General features: G+C 48.0%; 2 protein-coding genes across 4 annotated transcripts in view; one reads left to right on the forward strand and one right to left on the reverse strand.

Annotated features, from left to right (window-relative positions):
* Positions 1-1607: 1607 nt before the first annotated feature.
* Positions 1608-8169, reverse strand: LOC309852713 (leukocyte immunoglobulin-like receptor subfamily A member 6). 3 transcript variants are annotated; one of them, XM_082709848.1, is made up of 9 exons: positions 7964-8169; positions 7767-7802; positions 7276-7560; positions 6519-6821; positions 6025-6321; positions 5472-5780; positions 2580-2630; positions 2313-2442; positions 1608-1749 (listed from the first exon to the last, which is right to left on the reverse strand). In XM_082709848.1, the coding sequence occupies exons 1-9, from the start codon at positions 8070-8072 to the stop codon at positions 1689-1691; spliced, it is 1581 nt and encodes a 526-aa protein (XP_082565974.1). In that variant the 5' UTR covers positions 8073-8169; the 3' UTR covers positions 1608-1688. The 3 variants fall into 3 exon arrangements, with proteins under 3 accessions (XP_082565974.1, XP_082565975.1, XP_082565976.1); XM_082709849.1 differs by lacking the exon at positions 7767-7802; XM_082709850.1 differs by lacking the exon at positions 7276-7560.
* Positions 8170-19059: 10890 nt separating this feature from the next.
* The window catches only part of CDC42EP5 (CDC42 effector protein 5), a 4085-nt gene continuing 833 nt past the window's right edge, over positions 19060-22311 (forward strand). The window contains exons 1-2 of the mRNA XM_082709892.1: positions 19060-19334; positions 19588-19704. The gene's annotated coding sequence lies outside the window, so the exon portion shown is untranslated. The remainder of the gene's footprint in view (positions 19335-19587; positions 19705-22311) is intronic.

A 22311-nucleotide genomic window follows, 5' to 3' on the forward strand; every position in this document is an offset into this window, starting at 1 on the left:
GGAATCTCCACACTGTTCTCCAAAGAGCCTGCACCAACTTGCATTCCCACCAACAACACAAATAAGTCTAACATAGGGACAAGGATTAATCCCACGGAGGAAAGCTTTAAAGCAATAGGACAACATAAGATAAAGATATAACCTACTTTATGGACTTCAGATTGAAGGCAATGAGGGAAAATTAAATTATGTAAGTTGCAGCTACATGCCAAGAATGAACTGGTATTACAGAAATTAAGTGCGGTTAAGAGGAAGAAGGAAGTACTTCAAATGGGTGAATCTTCACACATGAGAAGAAATAAAAAATCATAAGAAATAAAAAAATTTAGCTGATTCCTGAATGTGTTCCATTAAAATCAAACCTTTGTGAGATACTCAAAACACTACCTAATTGAAATAGATGGTTGACTTCCATTTTAATTGGGGGACATGGGTATTCTGGGATTCACTTTCAGTAGTAACTTACATGACACTGGGAAGGACAAGTCCCGGCTCCAACTTCAAGTTGCTTGGTGTTCTGATTAGATTTAATTAATGTGGATCATTCACGGAGTTTACTGTCACATGGTGGGGAGACCCCAAAATGCCAGCATTAGAGTATTGTCTGTGGAGTATTGTCAGTTGTTCCCCCCCCATTTAGGTCTTCCTGACAATTTGCTAGATTCTGCCTTTCTCCATGTGTACATAGTTCTCTTTAGACTATCAATTTAGTGGGACAGAGAAAAATTTTATCAGAATATAATAAGTCCCATGCTGGTCCCCACCCATTGCTTAACTGTATACTAGGCCCAATAGATAATGAATTAAACCCCAAAGTCCAGATTGACCATCTTTGCCTCTGTGCAATATTGATCATTCCCATAAGACTTAAAAAATCAGACGTCCACCCCATACAAGGCTATTCCACCTGATGTTAACATACAACCAGGGTACTGGATTCCTCTCTAGACCAGAGCCTGGATGGGGATTCAGACAATCTGCTATTTCCCACATGGTTTCCCGTAGTAATGTTCACTTTGATCATACCCTGCGTTTGCACCCTCTCTACAGGTTACCATCATTTTAAATTAATCATTTCACCCCTTTTCATGGTTTTTGTATCTTTTATGACTCTTACATAATTTATGTTGTGTTCTGTTAATAATTCAATAGTATCACATGCATCCTTTTTGGCTTCCTTCTTTCATTCATCATCATATTTGTGAGATCAAGCTGTATTTTTTCTGTTTGTCATCCTACCTTATGCATTTTAACTGTTGTATTGCATTCCACTGTATAAAAGTAACACAAAATACTCATTCATCCTTCAGTTGGTGGAATTTTGTTGCTTACAGTTTTTGGCTAGTGGAGCAATGCTTCTCCTCTGACTCTGGTGCTTTATATCCTTGGGTATATGTGCACAGGGCTCTCCAGGGCAAACCTCTAGATGCTGGACTGCCTGATCATAGCTGCATATCTTTTCCCCCAAACCAGGAAATCCACACTACCCCCTACCAAACTTGATGGAGCAATTTGCACACCTACCAGAGGTCTGTGAGATGCTACCTGCTCCGCAGAATTTAATACTGAAATCAAAACAAACAACAAACATCTGTCTATCATCTTGGAATTTATAATCTCATTTAATTGGCACCACAGCCCTGAAAGAACCATCATCACTAACAGTCACACGGGAAAGCACCAGAGGCTCACATGGGAGAGTGCTGATTCCAGGTGCTGATGCTGGGGGAGGAGCCATGCAGGAAGCACCTGGTGAAGAGAGAGAAGCCTGCAGAATCCAGACAGGAGTTGGGTTGGGATGTCGTTCTGGGCTTGCACCTTCCAGGCTGGATATAAATTTCAATCCATCTAAACATTTGCTCAGCCGCATTACCTGAGTCTCTGCACTTAGAGCTGGAGGCACCGACTGGAAACTCACATCAGGGAGTGTGCATGTGATAAAAAGACTTTTGTGATACACAGTGTTGGAGCAGAACCAAAAAAATTGAGTGGAGTTATGGACACAAACGTTCATGTGGATAAAGCCTCATGTCATTAGGGTGAGGGAATAAGAGAAGCCAGACACTAAGGAGACAGCAAGGCAGGGGGCAGGGTTCATGGTGGAGGACCTTCCTCCAGGGAGCTCTCCCAGCCTTGTCCTTGCCTCCTGCACAGACAACACCGCTTCATTGCCTTTAGGTTTTCAGCACAGAGTTCACACAGTTCATGGACCACTTCAGAATCTTCTGGGTTAATGCAGCCTTCTGTATATGTGTGATTCTGTTCTAAGATTCTCAAACCCCAAAGAATGTGCAGCGCCATCCTCCATTTACCTCTTGGTTTCACCTTGGGAACCTGTCTGGCTGCGCCATGCCTGAAACACCAACACCACTAGCACCACCAGCACCAGTGCAGACAGACCCACTCGGATGAGGTTCTCCAGTGTGTGATCTGGGCGTGGGGCTAGGGACAATGGGGCAGAGAGGTCATGCAGGGCAGGACAGGTCACGCCTACCACTGCACCCAGAGGGGAGATCTAGGTCTCCCCTCCCCTTGAACAGGTCATATGCACCCCAGGAGGCCTATGTTCTGTTACTCACCACTTGTGGAGTCTGGGGTCTGCAGTGATGAAGTGACAGCAGCAGGAATCCCTGAGAGGAAAGCAGAGAACATGAGTAGTTGGGGCTAGCTCAGCCCAGTGTTACCCTGAGGATCTGAATTATCAATTCTCCCTTCTCCTGTCCCAAGGAACAAGCTCATCTTCAAAGTGATCCCTCCTGCAGCCACAGGTGAGATGTGAACCCTCTTGTCTCCAACTCCTTTGCATTTAGACTTTGATTTGAGATGTTGATGACAAAAAAGGGCTCAGCCATGCTCCATGCCACAAGCAGACAGTGCACCTGTTTGGAAATCCCTCATGTCCTTCTTGCTTTCTTGTCAAACTGAGCAACAGCCCACCCTGAGCTTGATTTCCTGGGGAAGAGAGTCCTGAGTTAACCCTCAGAGAGGAATCCTGGATTTAAGGGTGGGGAGCAGGCACCCAGGAATTCCTGAGGTTCAGAAACACGAAGGGGTGGGCACCCCAGGCTACCAGTCTCTCCTCAGCCTCGGCCCAATCAGTCTCATCCTACACCTATGTTAAGAACCTTCACAGCACCTGGGTGTCTTAGTGGGATTGGCTTCTGCCTTCAGCTTGGATCATGGTCTCAGGGTCCTGGGATTGAGCCCCGCATCGGGCTTTCTGCTCAGCAGAGAGCCTGCTTCCCCCTCTCTCTCTCTGACTGCCTCTCTGCCTACTTGTGATCTCTCTCTGTCAAATAAATGAATAAAATCTTAAAACAAAATAAGGGTGGAATCCCATCCCTGAAGAAGTTGGGGCGTGGAACTGAAAAATCTGCATATTCCTGAGAACTACATTTGCTCTGAATTCCACAAGCCCACGCATGTTAAGAATTTCTTTATTGTTGTTGTTATTATTATTATTATTAACATATAATGTAGTATTTGCTTCAGGGGTACAGGTCTGTGAATCATCAGCATTACACAATTCGAATACACTCACCACCATTGCACGTATCCTCCCCAATGTCCATAATGCAGCCACCCTAACCCTCTCCTGCACCCTCCAGGAACCCTCAGTTTGTTTCCTGAGATTAAGAGTTTCTTCTGGTTTTTCTTAAAGCTAATTATGTATCATGTTATTATGAAAGTCTGCAGAAGCTGCAAATACTGTCCTGCAGGCCATTTAAATTAGCTTGTCCCACCTCTAGTAAACAAAATTTTTTTAAATGTTTAAAAAAAAAAAAGAACCTTCAAATGCTTTTCTTTTGTTATTTCATTCATTCATTCACACATTCATTCATTCACTAGAGCCACTAGTTATGGACCATCTGGAAATATAATAGACGTACTTACATACATACGTGTGTATTTATGTACATTATTGACACGTACGATATAGGATGCGTTTCATACATTAAAATGTATGAAATGCATACTACACATAAATACATATGATATACATATTATATATTATATAATGTATTTTATATGTTATGTATATCTGTATGTAAATAGGACATGTGGTGAGACACTTGTAAGTATACAATACACATCAGTATGTGGTACCAGCATGCCCAAGTGTGTCTTGGTGAAGGTAATAAAGAATAATCAATGTTCTTATTAAGAAGAAAAATATGGAGGGGCACCTGGGTGGCTCAGTGGGTTAAAGCCTCTGCCTTCAGCTCAGGTCATGATCTCGGAGTCCTAGGATCGAGCCCCGCATCGGGCTCTCTAGTGAGTAGGGAGCCTGCTTCCCCTCTCTCTCTGCCTGCCTCTCTGCCTACTTGTGATCTCTGTCAAGTACATAAATAAAATCTTAAGAAAGAATAAGGAGAAGAAGGAGGAGGAGGAAGAGGAGGAGGAGGAGGAAAATGTGGAGTGCCTGGGTGACTCGGTCCGTTAAGCATCTGACTCTTGATCTCAGCTCAGGTCTTGATCTCAGGGTTGTGAGTTCAAGCCCTGCATTGGGCTCCATACCCAATGAAGAAGAAAAAGAAGGAGGAGAAGGAAGGGGAAAATGTGTATCAGATAAGGTGGAGCTATAAATAGAAAAATCTGTAATACATTTAGGACTGATCAAACACTTTTTTTTTTATTACAAAAGGCATTAATGGGGTATTTGTATAGGGTCACATCCAAGGTGACATTTGGAAGAGGATTTTAAGTCAACACAGAAGGGTGACAGTGAGGCATAGGAAGAGAGAGTGACAATATTTATTACAAAATGAATGTCCATGTCCTTTGACTAAGCTATTCTGTTCTAAGAATTTAACCAAGAGAGAAGGAGTAATTGCTTCTGCATATCCCTGTGCATTGGTATGTGCAAGGATATTCATCATAGGTTACTTTGAAATATCAAAAGCCTGGGAACAAACGAACTGCCAAAGTATAGGGTATTGGTTACATTTATCCTGACACATTAAAGCGAGAAAGTACCATACAACCATTAAAAAGTCTAAAAGAGATGCATATTACTGATATCAGATAATTCTTTAGAATGTATCATTTCATAAAAAAAAAAAAAAACAGAGCTGGTCAGAACTGTGTCTATAAGATGTTGATGTTTGTCCACTCACAGAAGATGTTTGTAGAGTCTCCCTGAATGTTTGGGGGGGAAAGGTAGCCAAGTGTGTTGGGGTGGATTTGGGGTTTGAGCAAGTGGTAGCAGAGACTGCAAGGTAACTACTTTTTTTGTACCCCATTTGTGAACAGTTTCCGGGATGCACCATGTGAATGCACTCCTGGCTTCTGGCTTTTTCAGAGATGCTGCATTCACGCGTGGATCCTGGCCCAGTGGGATCCCATGCACCAGTGGGAGGTGTGGGGCAGAGGACGGAAGGACAAGTTGCCTCCAGAGAGGCGCCTGCTGGGAGGACATCCAGACACGAGACAGAGGGGATGGGGAGGAAGACATTCAGAGAGCCCCTCACCTGTGACCACGAGCTCCAGGGGGTCGCTGGGGTGCGACAGCAGGAAAGGAGTGCTGCTGAGTGACCCATAGCACCTGTAAGTCCCACCGCGGTCCAGAGTCACGGAGCGCAAGGGAAAGTCCGCCTGAAATTCCCCACCTTGGTGCTGAGACCTGCGGTGCAGGGGCGGCCCAGCCTCTCCCTCCTTGGACAGAAGGAACGCATCAAAGAAGCTGGCACTCTGACACCGCAGGGTCACATTCTCTCCTGCGGCCACAGCGAGGCCGGGCTGCGCAGACAGGGTGGGAGGTGGCCCCTGTGGGAGCTGGACTGGGAGGAGAGAGTCGGGTGTTTGGGACGGCTCTGCGCTCTTGCCCCTCCCCCGAGCTAAACTGAACTGTCACTCAGGCGCCCCACCCAAGCGCGGCTCCCCGCTTCTTCTCTGTCCAGTTGTCTTAAACTCGCGCATCCGCCCTGGCACCTCTCTACCTGTGCTCCCCGCCCGCACTTCCAACTAGTGCCTGAGGTGCCAGCCCAGGAAAAGTGGGAGTGTGGGCTGGGATATGGCTCCTACCTGCGACCAGGATGTCCAGGGGTTCACTGGGGGCCGACCACTCGGAGGAGAGGGTGTGTCCGCCGTAGCACGTGTACCGGCCCCCGTGGGAGGGTCTCACAGGGCCCAGGGGGAAGTCTGCCGCAGAGAGCTCAGCCTGGGACTGCCAGCCAAGCCGCTGGGGAGGGTCACCTGCCCCCTCCTTAGACAGAGCGAATCTGTCATAGCCGACATCAGAGTGACACTGGAGGGTCAGGCTCTGCCCAGGAGCCACCACGGGCCCTGGCAAGACTGACAGGGATGGTTTCCTAGACACACCTGGGAGAAGAGGTGGTTCTGGTTTCCAAGAGGGTCAGGTTTCTCCTGCTCCTCCCACAGGCCTCCCACTGCTGGCTCCCAGCCTCCTGAGCTCTCTTGCCCCAACCTCATCGTCCTCAGTGCCCCACCTGGGATGATGCTCCTCTCACTGGTCTGGAGAACCAAGGAGTTCTAGAGTCATGCCCTGAATTCCTCACCTGAGATCAGGAGCTCCAAAACGTGGCTGGAGGTAGACCACACAAAGGGGGAGCTCGAGAAATAACCATAGCACCTGTATGTCTGCCTGTGACTTGGGCTCAAGTGGCCCACAGTGAAGAGCGCTTGGAACCACCCATCAGCTTGGTGCTGTGAGTCCAAGTGCCAGGGGTGGCCCTCTCCTTCTTTGCTGCACAGAACGAACCAGTCAAATTCCTGCCATGAGCCACACTGGAGGGCCACGCTCCCTCCTGAGGTCACGATGGGGCTGGGCAGGGCTGAGAGGCTGGGTTTGTTGAACATTCCTGGAAGAGAACAAACCCGGTGTGTTAGAAGGGCGGGGTGGGGGGGCACCTGAGGAAATCACGTTAAGTGAAATAGGGTAGGCAGAGAGGGACGAGTACTCCATGATTCTGAGCCTATGAGGAACCTAAAGATGGTCAGATTCGTAGAGGCAGAGAGTAGAATGGTGGTTGCCAGGGGCTGCAAGGAGGGGAAGAGGGAGGGTCATGTGTACAGAGTTTCAGTTTTGCAAGACAGTTTAGTTCTGGAGATCTGCTGTGCAGCCCTGTGCCTATAACAATACTGTGCTGGGCACTCAGAAGTTTGTGAAGAAGGTAGATCTCATGTTGTGGGGGGGGCGGTGTTGGGGTGGGACAGGAACACCACCCCCGATGGTCGATGGGACTGTGCTATAGAAAGAGAGGTCCCTCCCAGGGCACAGCCACCTCACCTGTGCAGACAGAAACACTGGCTCACCTGTGACCACCAAGTCCAGAGGCTTGCTGGGCACTGACCAGCTTGTTTGTCTGTGATACAAGCAGGAGTAGCGACCAGCAAGGTGGTAGGTCATGTGTGGGAATGGGAACTTAGCCTTGTTGCTGGGTCCCAGGGGAAACTCCCTCCTCAAGGGCTCTGGGACCCCTTCCCGGTACAGGCAGTACTGGTCAGCATTCTGAGATCCCTGACACCAGATGCTCACAGGCTTCCCCTCGGCCACCACAGGATCTGGCTCTGCCCAGATGATGGGTATGGGCAGCGTCTCTGAAAGAGTCAGAATTGCAGTCCCGGTATTCTCTATGCCTCAGTTTCCCCTGGTTCTCAGCCCTGGGGCCCCTTGTACACGTTTTTATTGATCAGTTTAAGATTCCTCTCCTCTCCTCCATCCTCCAGATGCCCTGGCAGGGATGGGGGTCCTATATTGTGCCCAAGGAGGAGGTGGGACCTGGGACCCCTGGGGATAGGCTCACCTGCCTGCACATGGGTCATCTGGCTCAGACACAGTCCTGGAAGAGAGATCCCAGTGAGAGGCCACTGACTCCTGAGCAGATCCCCACCTTTTCTAAGCACCCCAAGTTCATGAGATCTCCTGAGAGAACACAGCCTGGCTTTGAGAGGGTTCCCCTCTCCCACACAGGTGTCTATCCCCATCCTTCCGAAAACTCACCAAGGCAGAGAAGAACCATAAAGGTGATGGTCATGGTGCTGCCTCCCACTGGACAAGCCTGCACAGACAGATGCCTGGACAGGATGCAGGCAGCAGGGGGCTTTCCCATCGTCAGGCTCAGAAGAAGGGGCTCCAGAGGACGCCTGCTTCCTCTGCAGGCAAGTGAGACCTGATCTATGGTGTGCCCAACCTTCCATCTACCAGGCATGACCTTCTTCCTGAAGAGGGTGGGGACGTTTCCAGTCCTGAGTCGGCCCTGTTGGCCACTACAACCTGGGTGTGCCCAAGGGAATACCACTTCCCTTCTCAAGATTTCCATTTATGGGGATGTCTTTGTGCCAGCCCTTCACCCAGCCAATGTCCATTTGAACCCTCAGATTTTTTTCCAGGCCCTGAACATTCATCTGTAAACGAGAAGATGTAGTCACAGTAAGGGCTCAGATTATCAGAAGATAGCCATTCAGTAATGGATCTCACAATTACTTATCTGAAAAAGAGAAATGAACAGAAATATGAAAATATATAGCAGTAGGGAATTATAAGCTGAATATTAAAAAATAAAAACCTTAAGTGGGTAGGAGAAGAATCAATGAAACAAGATGGGATTGGGAGGGAGACAAACCATAAGTGACTCTTAATCTCACAAAACAAACTGAGGGTTGCTGGGGGGAGGGGGTTTGGGAGAAGGGGGTGGGATTATGGACATTGGGGAGGGTATGTGCTTTGGTGAGTGCTGTGAAGTGTGTAAACCTGGTGATTCACAGACCTGTACCCCTGGGGATAAAAAATTAAAAAAATAAAAATAAAATAAAAAAATAAAAATAAAAACCTTGTACTCATTCTTATGGGGTATCTTTAAGGACTGATTACGCACTCACCATTACTCATGGTCAGGGAAATGCAAATCAAAACAACAGGGAGATATCACTGCACATCTATTAGGATGACTATTCTCAAAAACACACACACACAAAGACAAAAAATACTGAAGATGATACAGAAAAATTGGAACCTGTGTACACTGTTGGTGGGAAAGCAAAATGGTGCCACTGCTGGAAAACAGTATGGAGGCTCTACGAAGTATTAATAATAGGACTGCCATATGATCCCTCAATCCCACCCTCGGGTATTGATCCAAAAGGACTGAATTAGAATCCCAAAGGAAAATTAGCACTCTATTGTTCATTGCAGCATTATTCACAGTGGCCAAGACAAGGAAACAACCTAAGTGCCCATCAGTGGTTGGAAGGATAAAGTACATGTGGTACCCACCTACCATGGGGTTTTATTCCAGAAATATTCTTAAGAAAGAGGTAATCTAGCATTTGTAACAACATGGATGGATGCTGAGGACATAGTATTAAGTGAACTAAGCCAGTCACAGAGGGACTGCACGAATCCACTGACGTGAGGAATCTAAAATGTCAGACACATAGAAGCAGAGAGTAGCATGGTGGCTGCCAAGGCTCAGGGTGAGGGGAGGTGGGGGGACGACGTTCCACAGGTGTAGACCTTTGGTTCTACAAGGTGAGCAAGCCCTAAGTACCTGCTCTGCAACATTGTGCCTTTAGGTAACAATATTGAATTATAGACTTGGGAATTTGTTAAGAGGGTTGATCTCCTGTTAATTGTTTTTACCAATATAAATTTTATTTTATTTTATTTTATTTTTAAATATTTTATTTATTTATTTGACAGAAAGCAACTCAGAGAGAGAGGGAACACAAGCAAGGGGAATGGGAGAGGGAGAAGCAGGCTTCCTAATGAGTAGGGAGCCCAGTGTGGGGCTTGATCCCAGGACCCTGGGACCATGACCTGAATCAAAGGCAGATGCTTAATTGACTGAACTACCCAGGTGCCCCAATATGAATTTTAAAAAGACAATGACTATGGAGTCAGACTTCATAGTCAAGGTAGCAGACCAGGCCCATGTTCAGAGGCCCCCTCTGCTCTAAATGCAAAGAAGTTCTGGATAAAACGTTTGGTCATAGTCAAAGAGAGAAATGAAAGTTCCCAGGCAGAGCTCAAGTCCTGAGGAAGGGACTGCCTGGGGATCCTGGGGTCAGCAAGGTGAGGTCTTATAGGGAGAGAAATGGGTCTTTGGTGTGTTCTTGGACCAGGGGCATAGATGTGGGGCTCTCCCCAGACCTGGTGCACAAGCCCAGAGCAGACCCAGCCTCTGTCACCACTGTTTTTCCAGGACAAGAGAATCAAGCTATCTATGTCCGCCATCCATCTGGGCATCAAGGCCCACGTGCTCTATGATTCTTGGCCTGAAATTGGATGTCTGATGCCCTGACCTCCATGTTCCCCAGCCTCGAAGAAACAGAAGGCTATGGGCTCTGCCATGGACAGGGCCTAGGAAGCAGCCCTGTGGGTTCAGAGGCCATGAAGGACACTTCCCACAGACACCAGAGGACACTGTCCCACAGAGAGTGTCCTCCCACCTGCTGCAGGGAAACAGGGGCCTGGGGTCAGGGCCGCTCTCCCCAGAAAGGCACTTCTATTTCTATGTGAAAGCAACCACCCTTGATTCCTGAAGAAGCAGGAGGAAAGGGTGGTGATGCTCTGCTGAAACTCAGCCCTATAGATATAGGTGTTGGCATTGACCACCTCCCAGTCAGTGACCCTTGCTTAGGTGACCTTGTCCATGCGGAAAGGTGATGCCAGAGGGAGCACGAGGTACTTAGAAGCCGAGCAGGACCTTGGGGAGAGGGTAGGGGCTCAGCAGGACATGCTACAAACCATGAGAGGGTGCCGTGGAAGTCCACCTGTGCAAGCATGCCTTTGGTAGATTTCAGGGAAAAAGCATCTGGTCCTCTAGCTGATACAGTGGGTACAGGGTTTAATTTGGGGATGAAAATACCTTGGAACTAGTTAGAGGTGATGGTTGCACAAGATTGTAAGCGTGCCAGATGCTACTGAATTGTACACTTTTTAAATAGTGAGTGGTCAATTTTACATTTATGAACTTTACACCAATAGGGAAAAAAGCAAAGATGTAATCTTTGTTCGTAAAGCGAGCAGCACAGCCCTGACATTTTGAGTGTGGATTTTTATCACAGTCACACTGTACACTTGTATCCAGAAAAGACAACATTATGACCAAACCAAGTCCAGCGTGCTTTGATGTCTGCTGTCTCTCAGTGTACAGTAGAAAAGAAATTAAGTTCCCCAGATGACAGCATTCTGTGGTCAAAGTCATCCTCGTCTAAATGTTGAACTTCCCTGCCTACTGCAAAATTGTCTTTTTTGGGTGTCCCTAACACCCCTGGACCTGTGTATAGACACCCTCCCCATTTCATCCATGGGGACCCCACTCCAGGAGGGTGGGCTCTGTGTTGCTGCCCATGGTGCTGATTGGTACTTGGCTGGACCATCCATTTCAGTACCATGGCCAGAGTCTGTGGGCGTAACAAAGTTACCCTATTCTGATATCTTGGTTGGCAGGTTTGCCTCAGTGAGCCCCAATCATTGGTCCTATATAGCCTCCACGCAGGAGTCAAATAGAAAATACTCAGTCAGGGACGCCTGGGTGGCTCAGTCGTTTAAGCCCCTGCCTTTGTCTCTGGTCATGATTCCAGCATCCTGGGATGGAGTCCTGCATCGTGCTCCTTGCTCAGCAGGGAGTCTGCTTCTCTCTCTGCCTCTGCCTGCCTCTCTGCCTGCTTGTGCACTCGCTTGCGCTCTCTCTCTGATAAATAATTTTTAAAAAATATTTTTTTAAAAAAGAAAATACTCAGTCGGAGCGTGAAGGTAAATTGGAAAAATACAGAGGGATGTCTGTAGTTGACATTAATTCAAACTCCCCTGGCAATCTGTGCATCCTGAATGGAGATAGAATTTGGAAGTTCAGGATGTTGGCCCCATGCCCAGCATGCCAGCCACTGGGACAGCTTCAGGTGTCATATAATGTTAGCTCTCCCTGTCTGCCTCAGAACATATCTTACGAGACCAGGTTCAGGGTACCAGCTACTGGGTATGACCAAAAGATATCAGATTTGGGGGCACATCAAACTGGTTTCAAAACCTAGAGCTGCCTCTTGTTAGCCCTGTGTCCTTGGGAATATCATCTCACTTCTTTGAGACTCACTTTGATTTTCTGTAAGACTGCAGTGATTATGGTTCCTGCTTCATAAGAATGTTTGGAAGATTGATGGTCAGAGATTATTATTATTATACTCTGCTTTTCACAGGAGGCAAAAAGTTCAGCCATGAGGGCAGGATCTGGGGCCAGGCAGCCCAGGATTTGATCATAGCTCTGTCTCATTAACTATGCTGTGACTTAGGGGAAGCCACCCTCATGTCTCTGTGTTGTCATTTATAGAATGAGGATAATGCTAGGACCTACTTCATAGGGTTTTGGTAAGAAACTAAACTGTTTCTCTGTGTGATTTGTGGTGTAAAGTGCCTGACATATAGTTAGCAGTCATGCAAGAATGGGAGCTGTTACTACCATTATTACCATCATCATCATCATCATCATCATCATCATCATCATCATTACCCTAGTCACTATGTGCCAAGACACAGCCTGAAAAACTGCCTGTGTTCAGGAATGGTAGCTGCTTTTGTAGATTACTGTGAAGATTGATGATAGCTGATACAGATTAAGACACTGGAACTAAGAGTTGAAAGTGATCAGCCTGGGGCCACAGGGCAAGAGTTGGTGGAAGTGGGACATGCAGCCAAACCTGTCTGAAGCCAACAAATGGGCTTTTGCCACAATCCCACCTGCCCACATTTAGCATCAAGAAGAGAAGGACCTTAGGAATTCCCTCCTCTGCCCCAGAGAGAAGACCAGGTCTCACAGTACTTTGGCCAGGAGTTTACAAGGATCACCTTTTGGCCCTTCCCTCCTTCCTCACCTTTGCCACCTGAACCAGAAAAATTGCTTCTCTCTTTTAACAGAACCTGCGGTAGGCTCCCAGGAACTTTTCCTGGTGGGATTGGGGGCAGAGGAGGAAGGAACTGTAAATGGTCTTGGTTGCATGGGGCATGGTGAGATGGCTCAGCAGAAGGAGGAAGGAGTTGAGACTCATGAAAGGGAACGCCAGAGACAGAGCTCAGCTGTCCTGGGAAGCAGGCCGACTGGCCGCAGGTCAGTCTCAGTGCAGTTGTTCTCCTGGGGCTCCCTCTGCTGGCATGGCCCTCACTCCCTCTTCCATCCTTCCCTCTCTCTCTGTCTCCATCTTTCCAGAGCCTCCTCTCTCCATAAATTTCTCTCCCTCTTTGTGTGGGTCTCTGCCTCTCTATCTCTGTTCCTGTCCCTCTCCTCTCTGGGTCTTTCTCCTCTCCCTCTGAACCTAGATGGGAGTGTTTCAAAGTCCTTTTGGGTACTGGAAATCCTTTCTGATGGCAAAACCTGACTCTGGGTCACCCCGTCCCTCAGTCCCTCAGCCTCCCCCATTCACATCCTTGAGCTGCTGGAGAAATCCCCATAGCCTGTGCATTGGTCACTGCACCCTATGACCCCTACTATCCTGGCCTCCATTTCCTCATCTGTTCAGTGAACATAATAATAGCACATACTTTGAGGGTGATGTGAGGACTACGTGAGATCATATTTGAGTACTTAGAACAAGGCTTGGCACACAGCAAGGGCTCCATAGATGTTGTCCGCCAGTTCTGGGGCTCAGATCTAAGCCCGCTTTCCCTTCCTATCTAGCACAGCTGAAAAAACACCTTGCCTGCTCACCCCAGCTCCCTTGGTACCGGGATCCAGGCCTGAGGGGGAAGCCTCCCCAGCACTTGCCCATCCCTACCTTACCCCCTCATAAGATGACCTAGGCTGCAGTTACCCCTCCACCTTCCACCTGCTCTTTCAAGAAGCAGCACCCCTGCCCTGGGTTAACTCCCCTCCATGTGCTCTGGACCTGGAACAATCAGTACCAGCCACTACTGGCAATTTCCTTCTAAGTCAATTAAGTAAAATTTAAATTTCAGTTCTTCTGTTCTGCTAGCCACATTTCAAGTGCTCAGCCACCGCATGGGGCTACCATAGTATACAGTGCAGATAATAAGACATTCTCATCTTTCCAGAAAGTCCCACTGGGCAGATCCCTGTCTTCCTTATTCCAGCAGGGTCCCCTCCATCACAGAATATGCCCCTCCTGTATCTTCCATCCTCCTTCTCTGTCAGGGCCGGCCTGCCTGAATTCAAATCCCACCTGCACACCTTAAGAGCTGCAGCAGCTAAGTTATCTAACCATGCCTAAAAATTAATTAAAAAAAAAAAAAAAAAACTTTGGGTGCCTGGGTGGCTCACTGGTTAGGCCTTTGCCTTCGGATTGGGTCGTGATCCCAGGGTTCTGAGATGGAGCCCTGCATAGGGCTTTCTGCTCAGCAGGGAGCCTGCTTCTCTCTCTCTCTCTGCCTGCCTCTCTGCCTGCTTATGATCTCTGTCAAATAAATAAATAAAATCTTTTCAAAAAAAGAAAAGCCTTTATGTAGGGGCACCTCACTGGCTCAGTCGGTAGAGCATATGACTCTTGATCTTGGGGTTGTGAGTTTGAGTCCCGTGTTGGGTGTAGAGATCACCTAAAAAAAATAAAGTAAAACAAAATCTGTCTGCAGTAACAATCAATGATTCCCAAAAGAAACGGCTAAGTGGAAAAGAAAAAAGCAGTAGCTCCAGATCATCCAGTAGGAGTTCATTTGTGCATTTAAAATGTTTTCTTGGAGCACCATCTCCATCAGCAGGTCTCAGAAAGGGGCAATATTCCCTGACCAGGGGCATTTGGAAATACTGTTGGTCGACCATGCTGGGGGTGGGGGGAAGCTGAGCTACTGGCCTCCAGTGGGTGGAGGCCAGGGATGTGCCTGAACATTCCAAATACACATGACAACCCACCCATAACAAAAAATGACCTGGCCCCAAATGGCAATAGCAAACAGGTGGAAAATGCTGGTCTGTGTGTTTGCAAGGACCCAGCCTATTTGGGAGATGTACACCCCAAATTGATTTCATGAGATACATGAGATGGAGATTGGATTGGAGGAGGTCATCAAAACCTTACTAGTCAAGGTTTATTTCTCTCTTTCTCTCTCTTTACAAACCGGGTATACTCATGTATTATCTGTGTAACTAAAAATTACATTAAAAATAAAAAACAGCCACAACAAAAAGATACCAAATGTATCCAAACCAACCAAAGAAACAGAACTCTTTCTCTGACCCTTACCTCTGCCTCCAGATACCCTATCTCTCCTTCCTTCCTATCACTGCCAGACCCCCCAGGGTCTTCACCTCCTCTCCCCTGCCTCCCCCACCCACCCCAGTCTGGCTTCCAGTGCCAGTCCCCTGCAGCTCACCCAGACCACAGCTGTCTCTGGGTTGTTACTAAATCCAGTGAAACTTGTTATCATAGTTGACCTGCTTTTGAAACTGCAGGGAGGGACTGTGCTATCTCCCTGACCTCCTGGAGCCTGTCTCTCTGGCCCTCTTCCTCTGGCTGCCGCCCAGGACCTGTCCAAATTCCTTTCCTTCTTGCTATCCCTTCAATGTCACCGTTCTCAGATGCTTTGTCCCAGGCCTCTTCTCTTCCTGCATTTCCATCCAGGAATCACCTACACAATCAGTGAGGTGTGTTACAAGTGAAAATGTAGCATCCCTTGTTCACCCATCATTAACAATTTCAAGATGGTCACAGTCAATCATTAAGCCAAATGCAGAGCCTTTTGGAGCATGGGGTCCCAAGGGACTGGGCGGGTCAGTTGCCCACAAGGCCGGCCAGGCTTCCAACTCTCCTGGGTTTAATCCCCAGCCTGTCTCATTGGCCTGCTCCCCCTGACCCCATGTTGTGCACTTTGGTTTTGGCCCCACAAATGCCCAAGACCTACTCTCTGAGGATTGTGGGGTAGACAGAATGCACCTCTAAAGATGTCCGTGAATGCCTGAAACATATGACTATGTTGATCACATAGCAAAGGGACTTTGCAGATAGGATTAAAATATCTTGCAGACCTTAAAATAGATTCTCCTGGTGTGGTGGTGAATCTTACTTGGCCCAGCTACAGGGCCTGTTTATTGACTTAAACACCAACCCAATTGTTGCTGGTAGAAGCATTTCGTAGATGTGGTTGATACCATAATCACTTGATTCTAACTAAAGGAGATTACCCTTGAGAGCATGGGTGGGCCTCATCCAATCAGTTGAATAAAACAAAGGTTTTTCGGGGGAAGAAGAAATTCTCCTTCAAGACTGCAGCATCTGCTCCTGCCTGATAGAGTTTCCACACTGCCCTATGGATTTGTGGCTAGCCAGCCCCTACAAGCACAGAATCCAATTATGTATGTAATATAATATATATATATGAGCAGGGATATGTATTACTTGGTAATCGATAAAAATTAGTATTTTTATATATCTTAACTATATAGGTATCCTAATTATATATTTTAATAATACGTATATCTTAATACATGTATGTATATACACATAGAGTAAGTTCTGGTTCCCTGGAGAACCCTGATTGGTACACCTGTGTTACCCAGGTGGGCCCAATCAAATCACATGTGCCCTTAAAGGCAAAGAACTCTCTCTGGCTAGAGGCAGGAGGGAAATGGAAGAAAATGGAATGGGAAATCAGAAGGATTTGACTCACCGCCAGCAGGGGCGAGTAGCACAGAAAGCACGAGATGGATGCAGGCAGCTTCCACTCACCAGCCCCCAGCTGGGCTAGCAGAAGCAAGGCACCACAGGCATATGGCCACAAGGAACTGAATTCACCCAATGCCCCCAATGAGCTTGGAAGAGGGTTGTTCCAAGTAAAGGGCAGAGCCCTGCTGACTTGACTTGACTTTAGCCCTGGCAAACCTAATGTCCCACCCAGACTCTGACCTGCAGAAACTGTGGCATTAAAAATGTGAGTGGTTGTCAACCACACAGGTTGTGGAGATTCCTTACACCAGCAATGGGAAACCAATCCTCTCATCCTTGGTTCCTCTCTCTCCAGGAAATCCTGTCCGTCCTGGCTCTCAAGTCCAGGTAAGCCGACCTGAATCCCTTTTGGTTGCACCTTCCTCTCCATCCCTGTGGCCCCTGCTCCAACTTAGGCCCCTCCCCAGGATCCCTACACCCAGTCTCACAGTCTCCCAGCCAGGGCCAGGAAGAAGGTAGGAGGGTGATGCAAAAAAATAATAATAATCTTAAAATAAAATTAAAGCAACATCAATGAGTCAGTAACAAAGATTGACAACAATATGACACAACAAATGAATAAATGCAACAAAAAGAATCACTAACCCATCCATGATGAACAAAACATCAAAAATCTAAATGAAGATGTGATTAGTGTGACAGATTTTTCCTTTATGTCCCCAGCAATCCCATAAAGTTTATAACAACCCTGATCCTGTCTTTATCTGAAGTTTCTTTTTAAGATTAAAAAGATTAAGATTAAAATAAATAAATTGTTAAGATTTATTAAAAGTTATTGAAATAAAATTAAGATTAAAATAAATAATTAAGATTAAAATAAACAAATTTATCTATTTATTTTATTTGAGAGAGAGCACAGAGGGAGGGGTGGGGAAGCAGACTCCCCACTGAGCAGGGAGCCCCACGTGGGGCTCCATCCCTGGACTCCATGATCATGACCTGAGCTGAAGGCAGATGCTTAACCAACTGAGCCACCCAGGTGCCCTGTTTATTTGAAGTTTTTGATTTTTTTTTTCATTATGGATTTTTCCTGCATCCATCCTTAAAATAGTGCATTAAAAATCTTATTTCCTCTAAACAAAATGTAGTCTATGCGTGTCATGGAATATTACTGGGTCATGAAAACCATGAAACACCAACCGTGCTATGATGTGGGTGAACCTGGAGGACATCACACTCAGTGACAGACGCCAAACACGGAAGGCCACATATCTAGGATTCCATGTATACGAAACATTCAGAACAAGCAAACCCACAGAGCTGGAAGGCAGAGTGGGGGCTGTCAGGAGCAGGGGGAGGGGAAAGAGGGATGAACTGGTTATGAGTAAGGGGCTTCCTCTGCGTGGGGGAAGGGGGATGAAAATGTTTTAGAGCTAGATAGAGGTGTGGTTGCACAACACTGGAGATGTACCAAACCCTGCTTTTAAATAGTTGCTTTTATGTTATGTGACTTTAACCTCCGTAAAAATAGTTAATAAAAATCTGTATTTAAATATATTATTTATCTCGGTTACTGAGTTTTCTGCAATTCCCCTCCTCTCCCAACACACACCCTTTAAATTTTGCTCTGGGTTTGAACTGCAGCCTCACTCCAATCAGTCCATCCCACTCGTGAATCCCAGAATGAACTTTCTAGTACTGGGATCTGACCGTGTTATCCTGTTCCTTATCCTGCCTGGTTCAGCATGCCGCAGTCTCCAGTGGCTTTTGTGCTGACGTCTCCAGGCAAAAAGAACTCCACCTTAGAGACCTCAGAAACGTTAGTGCCCTCTGCTCCGCCCTGCCTCCCAACCTGCTCCCAGCTTTCTTCCTTCCACCCTCTAACTTGCCACTTCTTGGAGATTGTGTTCAAGCTGCACTCCTTGTGATCTGTCAAACTGACTCTCTTCTGCAGCCCCACAGCCCTAGCCCCAGCTCCCCCCTGAGTCTCCGCCCGGGCCTCTATCTCCACACCACTCCTCCCAGCCAGCCTCATCCCAGAGAACTCTGCTCTCTTCCCAAGGAAAGCGCTCCCTCACTCTGGCCTGGGACCCATCTTCCCAACACTCAGATCTGAGACTCTCTTGTCACCAAAAGGCACAGGCGCTCGGAGTCCTGTAATGACCTTTCTACCAGCCGCTTTGGGCAGGGACATTCATCCAGGAAACCCTCCAAAGCAGGGTTAGAGCTGCCTCCTGTCCCCCCCGCCCAACACTACCTCCATCCTCTTGAGGGCTCAGGGACCTTGTCTATTTCATTATCTCTCTTAAACTCTCTCTGTCTCTCTTTCTCTCTCCCTCTCTTCCTCCTCCCTCTACACTCTCTCCTCCAACCGCTGCAATCTGGAAGAAATTACTCTTCTAAACAACCAGACTTCCCCAGCTTCAGGAAATTCCAAGCTGGGCAGGGGGAGGGGCCAGGCTGGGGGCGGCCCTGGCCATCCCCCACCCCTCTGCGTGTCCTCTCTGCACACCCAGTCGGGCCTCTCACCGCCCCCACACTCTACACTCTGCCCGGAGGCCTCAGCTTTTCCACCACTACTTTGGAGTCCTTTGAATCCTAGAGGCAAACTTGGGGTGGGGGGGCGGAATCAGGAAGGCTGGGAGGGGCCTGTGACTTAACCCTCTCTGCCCCAGACGGACTGAGCTGGCCTAGACGGTGACTCCGCAGCCCGTTTGGGTTCCTACTATGGCCCCCGAGAGGGGCTGACACCTCGGTCTCCGGTGCAGGTAAAGAAGGGACCCGGTGCCAGGGGCTGCCAGGGGTAGGGCTCGAACTCCTGGGTCTGAGGCCTGGACCCCAGGGCCTGAAGGAGGGGGGCTTGGGACTCCTGGGTCTGAGGAGTAAGAAAGGTAGGAGGCAGGACTCCTGGGACCTGAGAGAGGAGGGGTCCTGAGGGGGCACTGTGGACCCGAACGCCTGGGTCCTGGACACCTGCCCCATCCCCCCACTCCGGGGTCCGCATGACACTTCCTTTGCCAGGTGAGAACCGTCGGGAGGAAGAAGGAAGAAGGCGCGGGCCTGGACCTCGAAAAGGAGAGGGGGGTCCCCCAGCCTGAGCCTGAGAGCGCGCCTGCCCCTCTCAGCGAGGACCAAGAGGTAAGGGGTCGCGGGGAGCCGGGCCTCAGGGTCCCGCGTCAGGTCCGGAGGGACGAGGGACAGACGGGCAAAGGGGGCGCGGGCGCTCAAGTCAGGGCGGCAGCCACGTGGCCCGAGCAAGCGCGGCGAGCCCACCGGGCGGGGGTCTCCCATTGCCGGGCCTGGCTCCGCCCGCCTCGCTGCCTACCCCGGACCCGAGAACCGGTCTGGCCGGGCGTGGAGCAGGCGGTTATTTCCGTCTAGGCGGGGCTGGGGCCAGAGAGGACAGAGGTGAACCAGCTGTGCCCTCCACTCCCGCAGCTGGAGCGGCGGGCCTGCTGAGGGGGAGGTTGGAAGGGGGCGGCAGGAGGGCGGCTGCGCCGAGCCTGGAGTCGTGGGGCCCCGGGCCCCTCGGGGTCCCAACCTCGCTCCTGCGCTCTCTGCCTCTTTCGCGTTTGTGGCGAACAACAGCCCTCTCTGTAGGAGCCCTGGCTGGCTGACGGCATTTTTTCCTAGCATGACCTCATTGCTTCAAGGGAACAACTCTGCTTGAGGGAGGTTGGAGCCTTTTATTTAAGAGGACCCTGAGGCTGGAGGCTCCGAAAACTGGAGTGACTTGCCCGAGGCCCTCAGAGCTAGCGAGAAGAGGTCTTACTCCGAAAGGATTTCTAACTCATTATTCTCTGTCTGGGATGGAAAAAGAGGAAAAGAAAGGCAAACAAACATAGTCAGGAGTGTAAAAAATGCCTTTAAAGCATATGGAAACGTTGTTTCCATGGGGATGCACACACACCCATCTTATCCGTGGGGGAGCTCTGAGCAATCTGATATCATCTTCAGACTCTCATCAGGTTTAGTGTCTCTGCCTGGTTTCCAAATCCATCCCCTAACATTTGTTGTTGTGTGACCCTGGGCAACTTACTCCACCTCTACACCTTGGCCACCACCTTTGTAGAGCTCATGGAGCTGTTCTGAGGATTGAGTGAGTTTGTTGGAGTAACACAAGGTTCCTAAGGAACCTTCCTAAGGTTCCCGCTTAGGAAACATAACTTCAGCACCGTGAATATACTTCACAAAACCCCTAGCAAAGAGGCATTCTGACTTCTGTTTTTCAGTGGACTAAACTGAGGTTTAAGGTTGAGGAAGTGAGTTCAGGTTCCCACAGAAAGGAAATGACAGGTGTGTTTGGCCAGGAACTGGAAAATGGTAGTGGTGTTGGCTGATAGGGCAACAGAGCGTTGGGATGAGGGACCAAGTAGGGCATGGGCAGGCAGAAAAGCCAATGGCAGAGAGCTGTCTGGGGAGGGGTCGTTCAAGGGGCAGCGGGGGGGGGGGGGGTGGAAGTGGTAAGTCTGGGCTCTGGTGTCCCACAGAGCTGGCTTTGTGACCTTGGGCAAGTCACATACCCTCTCTGAGTGTGTCCTTCTCTGGGACATGGGAGAATGATCCCAGATAGCTACTGAGCATTTTCTTGAACTTTAGACTGTGTCCTGAGCACTGCCAAGACTTTGCTGGCAACATCCCACCAATCTTGCAAGGAGACTACGAAGTTTTATAGGAACATCCTATATTCCTATGTTCCATTTTTGAGAAAAGGAAATGAGGTAAAAAATGTTAAGTAGCTTGCCCAAATCTAGACACACACACACAGCCAGATGGAAACCCAGGCATTTGTCTGAGTTGTGTGCTCTTTTCCCCACACAATTCACTGCAGAGTAGGACAGCCACTGCTAGCATGGGGAGAGGTTTGTTGTTGTTGTCGCTTTTTGGTTTTTTTTTAAACTGTGGATTGAAATTTATTAATGAGCAGAGGTAAGCATTTTAAAAAAATAAAATAGATTAGAATTGAAAATATCTGAGTGCCTAGCATGTTGTAAGTCTTGTTTCATAAAATGTTTGTTTTCCTTGGGGGTGGTGTGGGGAGGAGAGGCGATGGCATGCCCCGTTGCAATTAAAATATATTTATTCATCTAGGCAGAGGTCAGAGAAGTTTGAGAAACACTACAGAGGTGGTAAATCAAGACTGGTTTTCCCAGAGAAATAAGTGTGTGTGTGTGTGTGTGTGTGTGTGTGTGTGTGTGTCTTTACAGGGAGGTCTTCAGAACACATCCAGCTATAATTATTTTAAATCCTCTTAGCTTTCATTTTTCTCTGCATTATCACTGATACTTCCTGGGGTGATAGTTACTAAAAGAATAATGGTGGCTGCTTTGACTGATTCATAGGATTTTATCAAATCTTGGTCTTGTTCTATAGTTATATGAGGACAACTCTTCCCCCCAGCACTAGAATTACTAATTAGCTGGCACTATTACAAATATAATTTTCTTTAATTGAGATGTTTCTATGTGCCCCGCGAGGAAGGTGGTGTTATTTTTTCCCATTTACAGAGAGGAAACAGACATAGAGAAATCGCATAATTTATCCCAATCATACAGCTGGCAAACCAAGGGTAGGGCTTTGATTCAAACCAAGTTATTATTAAGATAACAGTGATTGTTAAAACAAAGTACAGGGTCACTAAAGGTCTTCCCAGAAGTTCCATAAAAACAACCAAGTTCCAGGATATAGGCAAAGGTTGGCAATTTACCGTATTTACCGTAGAATCCAGGGCAGCAATGAGGCAAT

The sequence above is a fragment of the Mustela nivalis genome (genome assembly GCF_964662115.1).
Source record: "Mustela nivalis genome assembly, chromosome: 18".
In the NCBI taxonomy this organism is placed as follows: domain Eukaryota; kingdom Metazoa; phylum Chordata; class Mammalia; order Carnivora; family Mustelidae; genus Mustela; species Mustela nivalis.